General features: G+C 41.8%; 1 protein-coding gene and 1 pseudogene across 1 annotated transcript in view; one reads left to right on the forward strand and one right to left on the reverse strand.

The window, feature by feature from the left end:
- The window catches only part of Map3k15 (mitogen-activated protein kinase kinase kinase 15), a 136,022-nt gene that overhangs the window by 115,331 nt on the left and 9,619 nt on the right, over positions 1–11,072 (forward strand). Inside the window, 2 exon segments of the mRNA XM_023709067.1 lie at positions 6,048–6,199; positions 10,254–10,434. Coding sequence (XP_023564835.1) covers positions 6,048–6,199; positions 10,254–10,434 — 333 coding nt within the window.
- Positions 5,280–5,609, reverse strand: LOC105741307 (annotated as a pseudogene).

Consider the following 11,072-nt stretch of genomic DNA (forward strand, 5'->3'; position numbering starts at 1 on the left):
TTGTTTTAAGTAGGTGCTTTAGACCACTGAGCCATCTTACCAGCCCCCCGATAAGGTTTTTAAGATTTAAATGAATTAATATTGTTAAAGTGCTTTGATCTGGCTCACAGCAAGTGAAATTGAAATAAAGGTTAATTAAATAAATAAAATAAATGTTACTTTGCACTTAGAAGTCACAGGCTATTGAAATGTAATGAGCCTTTGAAAGAACTGGTTTTTCATGTGGAAGTAGCATATTGAATCTGTATGAATCAAAGGGCATCATCATAAAAGCCATCATATTTTTGTCTCCCACCATTTCTTTACATCCTATTCAACATAGTGGCGTCTTTCTCTTGACTTTCAGGCATGTTTAGATGACAGAGTTGAAATAGTACTGGAAGGAACAAACAGGGTGAAATTGATAATTAAGAGTGTGAGCTCATATTCTGATCAATACTCTGGTTGTCATTCTTAGAGCCAACTCCTTTTCCCTTTCCTTGCATTTGCAGTGACCTCTGCTCAGGCATCCAGCTGCCAGCTTCTCCTTTACCTCTGTCCCTACTTAACAATTGCAGAAGGGCAAGGAAAGGGGCCTGGCAAGTCATGTGACCAACACTTTTTTGTAAGCTGCCTTTCAGTGATCTGTCCTGGCCAATGTTTTTCTTATAATTTTTCTTGCTTGACCACTCTGAATGTGACCACCATGTCATGATCAGGGGCCTGGTCTTTGACTGATTATCTACCCTGGTTTCTTTTCTTTTCTTTTCTTTTCTTTTCTTTTCTTTTCTTTCTTTCTTTCTTTCTTTCTTTCTTTCTTTCTTTCTTTTTTTTTTTTTGTATTTAGGGCAGGGTCTACAGGGTCTCACTGTGTCGATCGAACTCATAGTGATCCTCCTGTTTACAGCCTCCCCAGAGCTGGGATTACAGGAGTGTGTCACCATGCCCAGTCTCCATATCTGTCTCAGTGCACCCTGGGGGTGGAGCCGGCATGGCAGGCCCAGGGATTGAATGCCCCTGCATCTGCCTAAGCAGGAGCTTTAATTCGCTGAGCTATTTGACTGGCCCTCCACCCTGGTTTCTGTAGCCACTTACCTTTCATGTTCTACTCACTTCTTTTTCCATGGAGGGATTCAGATTCTGGAAGGGACTGCCTTTTAAAGAGCAGAATTCATCTTAAATAAACCAATATTTTTACTATAGGTCTCACCTCTGGTGTCTGGGCTTCATCCACCTTCAACTCACTGTCAACATGGTGGGCATTATCCCCAGACCTAGCATTACACTGTTTGTTTGCTTTGACTTTTGTTTCCTGTGGATCCAGTTCTCTGTAACTTACCTATAGAGGATATATGTACATATCAAAGTCTGAGTAGTTCAAAGGATTTGGTTTCAGAAGAAGTGTTGCTCCTGACTAGTCTAATTGTTTGTGTATGTCTATGAGGGCAGCTCTCACTGCCTTGGGAGACTGTGTACTGCTTCTCTGTTCTCCCATCCAAGTACTAACCAGGCCCAACTCGGCCTAGCTTCTGAGATCAGAAAAGACCGAGTATGTTCAAGGTGGTATGGCCATCAACACTTCTCTTTTGTGTACTTTTACATTAATATTAAAGTTTGGGGTCTAACAGTATCTCAAGGGGCTTATAGCAGACGTTTACATGTATGGCCTGTCAAGCACCATTATCTGAGTCAATATTGAGTAGCTTGAACCACTATGGGCCCATGCCTTTCTAAGGACAGCCTTGCTCCAACTCTTAATGCACAGAGTAGACAGCACAGCACAGCATAGCACAGCTCTTGAAATAGGCTGCCTACAATACCCACCCCCATTACCTAATTTATCTTCTTCCAATCCTTTGAATCCATTGATCTAGATGGGCAGCCCTTAAGTTCAAGAATGTTGAAATTAGATATCTTTGGTCCCCAACTTATCTCTTGCTGTGAGATCTTGACTATAGCTTTGCGCCTTAGTCAAAAAACCATGTGTTTTCTTTGTTGGTAATTTGGAACTCCTTCTTGAACAGTGGTCAAGGAGTTACCCATGGATTCTATGTCTATGGGTTGAGGCTGGACACCTTATCCTGAATTCTACCACTGACCTAGTGTAGGTGTCTAAAAATCATGGCTGATGATTGAAAGACCAGGGGAAAGGGCACTCCTTGGAAGGAGTTTAGTTAGGGAGATGAGGCCTCTAGGAGAGTCAGAGGTAAAGCACACCAACTTCTCAGTATTTGTGCAGAATTCAGATACCCCAGAGTGCCATGTTTGTTTGATTTTCTCTACATAATCTAACCTGATACTCACCTCCAACATGCATACTGCTTGGGGATGTTTGATTGCTCATTCACAGTACTCATGTGGTGGTTCCATCTGTCTTTCTATGTTGGATAGTTACTCCATGAATACAGTAGTGAATCAAATGGTGTACTTAATCTCCACCATTGCCCTGTACCTTCCAGTTACATGGGAGGAAAGCAACAATATGGCTTTTGAAATCTTTGCATCAGCTGTGCTTATTAAGGTTTTCAGCAGAATTTCTCTTTAGCATATTACATGGGTCAGCAATGTCATGTGTTCTTTGAACGTGAAGGCAGAAGACTGGGTTCTAATTTCAGCAAATTCCTTTAGCCTCTCTGAACCACATTTTTTGTTCTCTTCATAAAAATTGATTAATAGTAGATAGGGTCTTGTATTAGGGTTCACTGCTAGAGGGACAGATTATATATTAGATTTGATAGACAGACAGACTGACTGACTGACCGACACATCTTACAGTGACTGCCTGCAGAGTCAGGTGTAGGGGAATACAAAAGGGCTGTTTTCTGGAGAGCCAGAGGATTCAGTCAAAAGTCAATGGCCTGGAACTCACTGCAGAATTCTGTGCAAGGCTGTATCAAGAAGCTGAAGGGCATATGCTGGAAGGCTAATGAGTTTGTGCTGGTAATTTGGAGCTGGATATCCAAAGGTGATGGTGAAGCCTGGAGTTCCTCCCTTTTTATTTTTATTTTTTTATTTATTGTATTTTAGGGAAGGGTCTACAGGGTGTTCAGGGTCTCACTACTAGGTCAAACTCATAGTTATCCACCTGTTTACAGCCTCCCAAGAGCTGGGATTATAGGCACGTGTCACCACGCCCAGTCTCAATTTCCATCTCAGCACGCCCCAGGGATGAGGCCAATAGGACAGGCCCCGGGGAACAACCCCTGGCCCCTGTGCCTACTTGCAGGCGCTTTAATCCACTGAGCTATTTGGCCAGCCCTTCCTCCCTTTTTATTGCATCCAGGCTACAACCCTATTGATTGGTTCCATCCACACCCAGAGCTCCTCTGCCCAGCTTACAGAGCTATGGGAGCTAGATGGACAATAATACATGGAGATACTTTGTAAGCCATCACATGCCAACCAGAAGTCAGATGTGGAAGCCAGCTTTCTGGGTGATCTCCAGTAATCCCCACCTCCTGATATTACACCCTTGTTAAATCACTTCTTCTTGTATGTGGACTGGACTTAGTGACTCACTTATAATGAATAGAATAGTGGAAGGTATGGTATATGTCCTGGATCCTGAGTCCCCCATCCAGCTTTCCAGGATCTCTCTACTGCTGCCTAGTTGCAGAACTTCATAGGGAGCTAGCTATAGACAAAAAATAGATAGGGTTTCTGGAGTCCCAGACTCAGCATCTTAGAGCAGAGCTGAGAGATGACAGCTTAATAAATAGTATAATGTTCAATCATTCCTTAATTAATGAATTAATAATTCATTAGGAGGCACATTCCTGCCAACATCTCTCTTTCTGTTATTCACAGCAGCAACAACCTATAGGAGATGTTATATCACTGAAAGTTCCCTTCCTGGGGCTGTTGGATTTCCTCATAGTGTATCACATGTGATGCACCTGCATCTTGGCGAACTTGCAATTGACTGAACCCTTTCCCACAAAGTTTTCAGCTCTAAAGACTGTTTGACTCATTAATACAGCCTGATTTATATTTAATTTTAAATCAGTTGAAACTGAATAAAGTTAGACTAATTCAAAACTTATTTCTTTGGTCTTACTAGTCACATTCCAGCAGCCCAACGCACACATGTGGCTAATGGCTACCACATTAGACTGCACAAAATAGAACATTTCCATCATTGTGGAACATTCTCTTGGTCATAGCTGTCCTAGTACCTTTACAATGTTCATAGGAAAGAAAAATCCTAGTAAGACATTGGACTTCATGATATCAAGATTATTGATATCTTCTCCAAAGTTTTTAACTGATGAACCTATTGTTTTTACATCACACAACCTGATGTGGTTGTGTGATCTAGAGAGGCCTTAATTATAGTTATCTCTGGTTTGCTGTCTTATTCTAAATCTTCTAGCCAGACTATAACATCTGCTGCTGTCACATCCAAATTTCCCCATTCTTCATGCTTAGTTTCAAGGAAAACTAAACATTTTGCTCCCTGCCCTGTGTCTTTCCTATCAATAATCCCTTTGCTTTCATGTTACCATATCTGATCATTGTCTTTTTTATGGCATCTTCTTGTGGCTCATAACCCTCTAAAGAAAGTCCAAGGGCCAGCTTAGCAGCATAAGACCCTGCCTGGCAAGCACAAGGTCCTGAGTTCAGTCCCCAGTGCCACAAAAAAAAGTCCAAAGCTGGAGCCTTCAGAACATATAGATCGCCATCTGGGATGTGACCTTGCCCCTTTAATTCTTCCTATACTGTGCCCTGGATCAAACGTCACTTGTTCCCTGGGCTCAATTTGTCACATTCATGTTCTTTGTTCAAGCTCCTTTCACCTGCACATCCCCCTAACCCTTCCTCTACCTCTTTGGCCTTTTCATCAAGAACCTACCTTACTGTCAGTGCCAGCTGCTGACCCTTGGACTAACATTCATGTTCATGGCAAAGTCATACTTTCCCTAAGCTGCTTTCTACCAAGGACTGACGCTGGCAAGAGTCCTAGAGACAATGTGGGATTCTTCCAGTGGGCACATTTTAGCCAGGGACTTACTGGTGACCTGGATAGAGTGCTCTCAAAGAAGTGCCATCTGAAGATATTTGCTACTCAGTTCTTCACAGGAGTTAGAATTTCATTAGAATCTGACACACTCTGTTAGTCTTGCACCTTCTCCTTGTATCCTTCATAGATCTCCCCAATAAATTTCTTGTATGTCTGACCTTGTCTTGGCATTTGCTTCTTAGAAACAAAAATTGACAGAATCATAGATTTTTTCTGGTTCAGGTCAGGCAAAATTGAGCCCTTTTTATGCTTTGTGTTTATTTAATGGGCAGTAATTATCTCAGAAACTTTTCTCTTTGACAGGTGCTTGATCCCCTTGCAAATTTTTTGGTCTTCGAAGTTGAACATGGACTCTATCAATTATGTGATTTTCATGTTAGATTGCATTCTACAGATCTTCATCTGAAGAAAACTGAGTGCAACCCAAACTTTTATGAAAGCCAGTTTCTTTATTAAAAGAAACGGTATACTTTTATATATGGCCAAACTGAGCAAAGTAGTCTCTCAGCTCATTTGACTCTGCAGTCCAGGGAATTTTCCTGACAAAAGCAACCAGCCGGTTAATGCTTATATGCAGCACCACAGCACCCCTTTCTACAGAGGCTGCCATCTTTAGCCTGAAAGCCCTGGGCCAATTTGAGCCATTTTTAAAGTCCATATTCTTAATCTTCTGTATATGCCTTTCTCATATCAGCTATCACATTTTATCATCATTGCTGCTGCCACTACCACCATTAGTGTAGCTCTTATAATAAGTGGATATTTCTCATATTCCACTTTCCTTTTATTTGACATGTGCTAAAAAGTGCTTATTGAAACAATCCCATTTATCATTTGAGGAGCCAAGTAATCCTCTTTTGGTGTGACTAGTATTAAAAGAAGGCATGTTGCATGTGTCTGGTCAAAAAAGATGATGTAACTATATTATGCATAAGAAGAGGCTTCATCTGCCATTAATGAGGCAATTTAAAACCTCACAATTACTAATAATTATTTGGGTATTAGCAATATAGTGCCCCCAACCTTTGTTCATTTGTTTTCCTTACAGGCACTTACATGGCTCCGGAGGTTATAGAAAACGGATCTCGTGGGTATGGTACACCAGCTGATATCTGGTCCCTGGGATGCACCATCATAGAAATGGCCACCGGCAGGCCTCCATTCCGTCAGCCTCATGAACCACAGAGAGCATTGCTCAACGTAAGACATGCCTGGTCATTTGGGTAGTTTAGGTATAGGACAAATGTAATTAAAAACAAAATCTCTTCTCAATCTAGAAAATCTACCTACAAAAGGAGGAAAGAAGTTTGATTATTATGTAAGTGTCAGGTCGTAATGAAGGTATATCAGACAATCCACTAACACTGCAAAGATGGAAATGAAACTTTTTTGTTTTGACACTGGATATTATACAAATGGATGTACTATAGAGATATATTCCCAGCCCTTTCTACTTTTTAAATTCATGAAAACAAATTATGACAGGGTCTTGCTAAGCTATACAGGCTGACCTTGAACTTGTAATCTTATTCCCTTGGCCTCCCAAGTAGCTAGGATTATAGGGATACACCATCAAATGTCAGCTAAAATTCCATCCTTTTATATAACCAAGCAGATAGAACCCATTATAAATCACATTCTCAAGACAAATAGTCCTCAAGAAAGAGGACTCTCAACAGCACCATTTGTCACATATGTCTTACCTTAGATTTACCTGGTACTTGAAGTGATCATTTGTTAGGTTATTGGCTTTATGCAAAAAAACGAGCTTGCCATATCTTCAAGGCAGGAGGTAGTTTTAGCACAAGGAACTATAAAGTTAGTCACCTTTCCTCTGTAGAAACAGAGATAGCTATGTTCCACCATGATTACAATTCAAAGTAGTTGTTCCGAGGCCTTGGGAATGATATTTTTTACAAGAGGCTTATTTAGCTTCTTAGAAGATTTACATATATCCCAAAGAGATAGAGAAGGCACACACTATTAGAAATTTTCTTAATTCTCTAGGAAAAGGTGGTATCATCTTCCCTTATATTTAGTAGGTACAATAAATCCTCATATTTGCATTTGCCCTTACCCAGAGTAAGGCTCTATATCAGGTCATAGTACAGTCTACATTTTTGGAGGACAGGTTTCTGACTGGATTTGGGAGTGGGATTTTAAATACTAGATGATGTATTCTTTATCATTCTAACAACTCTCCAGAGCTGATAGAAGGGCATTCCATGTGCTGAGGTTAACATAGTACAAATTACCAGATATGGGTGATGATTTTACCACTGGGCAATTGGATTCTTAGAAAGGGTTGTACTTACTGGTAATCTCACAGGAAGCTGATGCCAGGACAGTCCTGTGTGCCCAAGATTAGGCCCCCAGCTTCTTACTGCGAGTATACCTAAAAACATTTAAGGGGCTCCAGCCCTAAGAATATATAGCCAGCTTTTGACCTTTCATGGAACATTTTTATTCACAACGATAGGTTGCAAAAGGCCAAGTGGCCATTGCTTATGATTAATGAACCGTGGTGCACTGACGTAGTCCGGTAGTGCACAGTTCCAGATGACTCTTCCTGGATCTCCCTTCAGCACATTACTATCCACAATGGATTCAATTGGGGCCACTGAAGATCTTACCCATGGCTTCCATTAAATACTTCAGGTTATGAACGCTTTAATTTGTGAACAATTTGGTTTACAAACAAACATTTGCCAAAATTTTATTTTTGTTTGTGAACTCTGCATTGGATTACAAACATGATCATGGCCATCTTTACTTACAAATATACAGGTGCCTATGTTTTCCAGAATTGTGAAACAAATTATGAATCAGCTGATGTTGCGAAAAACATAGGGCCTACCTGAGAGCCATGATTGCTGTCTGATCCATACTTCCTATAAAATTCAGGAACCAAGAGGAAGGCTATAACTTTCTTATTTCATCCACAGGATGTACGCCCACTCCTGTATTCTTCCTGTCTCCTGTTTTTGTTTAGCTAATTAGCTGTTCAATTTTTTAGCTAATCAATTGGCTTTCTGTGTGACATATGAAGTTAGTTTTTGGTTTGTTTGTTTTTGGTGGAACCAGGGATTGAACTCAGGCCCTTGCGCTTGCCAGGGAAGCGCCTATTCTACTGAGCCATCTCCCCAGCCCTGAAGTTAGTTTTTTTGCCAGCAAAAAAGTATGAAATTATGTCCTCTGTCATTTATTTTGGGGATCCTAGAATCCTTTAGAAAAATTACAAGAAATTTCTGAGCAGTGTGTGAAACAAAAGAAGTCATTCTTCCTCTACAGGGACTGTTATGGGTTTGTATTACCCAAAATGATATATGGAAATCCTAACCTCTAGTAACTCAGAATGTGACTTTATTTGGAAATAGAGTCTTTACAGAGATACTATAATCAAGTTAAAGTTGGGCCAGTAAAGTGGGCTCTAGTGCAACATGAATGGTGACCTTATTAAAAGAGGGGATATTTTGGCATAGAAACACATACAGAAAGAACACTAAAGACCCACAAAGATGATGCCACTTGAAGACAAGGGACTGAGGTGATGAATCTATAAGCCAAGGAACATCAGAGATGGCCTAGAAGGCCCCAAAGCACTGAAGAGGCAAGAAAGCATTTGTTACAGGTTTTAGAAGGAAACCTCTGGCCCTGGTAATGCCTGACCTTGAACTTCCAGGCTCTAGAACTAAAAGACTACATTTTTGGTTAAGCCACCCAGATAGCAGTCTGTGGTAGTTTGATTTAGCAGCCCTACATACTAATACAGGGTACATTTGATTTTTAGCAAAGCACCCTTAAAAGCAACGAATTTGCAGGGTCCTAAGGTGCTGTCCACTTGTGCTTTTTGCTTTCTGAGGGCCAGAGGGAAAGCCATTGCTTTCCTCTTTAGATTCTTGTCCTGAATTTTTGTATCTGTACACCCTAGTACTGGTAGGCATTGCTGACATCTATCCCTATTGTTCAGGTGAGGGATGTTACCTATTAATATACCATGCATTTTGAACTTTGCTGATTGGATTCCATCCAGCATTTAGTGTTATCAAAAAACCCAAACTCCTGAGCTACCTTTCCTTTCCATGAGTATCCTAAGAATGAGACATATCTACCTACTCAAGGGCCTATGGGGGGTGAGGTCATAAGGCTGTACAGCCCCCAGATCTCACAGTGGAGCAAAGGAGGTTGAGCCAGGCTCTGAGACTGCTGAGGACCTGGAAAGGAGTGTAGATCTGGAAGACAGAATGGCTTTCACTCAGAGTTGTTGGGGAAAAGACACAGGGAAGACCATGAACTTTAAAGATGACAACCTGAAAAGACTGAAGAACCACCCCCAATGGACAATTACACAGGAAGGAGTTTTGCAAGTTGTGTCATAGAAGCATTCCCATGTTGTGGATGTGATAGCTGGGGACTAACTCTCCATTATGGGTCACCAGAACAGAGACCCTTTAGCAGGATTAGGTGACCAGAAGTAGGAGCTGAAGCAGTCATTCTAACAATAGTACCTCTCCTGTGGCGCACTGTTCCCCACTGGCTATGGATGATGAGATATGAGACATTCACTTCTCTGTGAGGTAGCGGCCTCAGGTTTTACCTGCTTGTGGCTTAGAGCTAGAGATTGGAGATCTGGGCTGTGGATACATCAAGATTCAGAAGTGTATGGGGTGTCTCTTGGATATAGGTAGCAGTTACCTTTGTATATTCTCAGAGTGAGCCTCTCCTACCCCAAGTCATGTAACAAGTCCCTTTTGGTACTCTTCTGCTATGTAACAAACCAGCTCTGCACATAGATGTGTAAATCAACAATCACTTGTTTCTCACTGAGAGCTGACTATTGGCTCTTTTGCTGAAGAGGGCTCACTCCTGTGGGTGCATCCGTCAGATGACTGAGCTGGGGCATAATTGTCTAGGAGGGCCTCTCTCAAGGCAGAAGTTGCAATGACAAGGCTGTCTACATGGTCACTCATCCTGGGCTCTGTTCATGTATAGTGGGGTGGTCTCAGGACTCCAAGAGGACTAGAGCAGGGACTATGAAGTCCTTTAGAACCTATCTTCTAAAACTTTTACAATATTGCTTCAGTCACTATCTCTCAGTCAAAGCAGAATCCCAAGAGGCCAGCCAGGATGCCAGGGATGGGGAAATAGACTCCATTTGTGGATAGAAGGGGCAGGAATAAGATTGTAGTGGGTATAGAGATAGCAATCACAGAAGCCCTCACTAACACATCTGTTACCTCTCTCTTCCATGCAGATGGTAATGTTTAAGATCCATCCTGATATTCCACGAACCCTTTCATTTAAAGCTAGAGGCTTCATCTTATCCTGTTTTGAGCCTAATCCTAACAAACGGGTCATAGCTGCTGCCCTACTCCAAGATAGTTTCTTCAGGCAGATGAACAACAACAGTAGGCAAACTGCTCTCCGGTCTTCAGGTGAGACCTACTTGGACAGCTGGGAGTGGGGATGGGGTCAGGCCCCAGGCTTTTCTGTTGCTTAGACAGAGTGCCAGATCTCTAGAGCACAGAGCTTTCCACATGCCCATTTGTGTGCAGAGTAGCCAGGGTGATGCTGGTGTGGAAGTTATTAGAACCCAACCAATAAATATCCTCCCATTTCTTGGCAGAGGCATAGGTAGCCTCTCTGGTGACCGAGATGCCCTCTGCCCCTTGTTAAGGTCATTCTTTGGGAAATGTGAAAAGGAGAGAAGCATTTTGTGTCCTCTCCAAGTGTAGAGCCTGGTGCCTTATTTTCAGAGCCTGGCCTGTCATCCTGTGTTGATCCTGACCTTTATTAAAAGGTGTTAGGGAGTTCTGCCTATCCTGCAGGCCACCAAAGCCCAGTGACACCTTCTGAGGTCATAATTTCTAAGTAAGAATGACATAAGAGTGATGTCTGAAAATACATTTTAAAAACCCTGTACTAAACACATTTTAAAAAAGATTGACCTCTGAAAATCTATTTGTCCTTTTCTCGTTGGTATGGAGAGTGTTAGAAGCCATGGCCGAGTGATTCTGTAGCTTGCTGCACAGATGTGACCCTGACCTACCTGGATCAATGTTTCCCAAGGACC

Source organism: Octodon degus, unplaced genomic scaffold (assembly GCF_000260255.1).
Source record: "Octodon degus isolate 3935 unplaced genomic scaffold, OctDeg1.0 scaffold00010, whole genome shotgun sequence".
NCBI lineage: Eukaryota > Metazoa > Chordata > Mammalia > Rodentia > Octodontidae > Octodon > Octodon degus.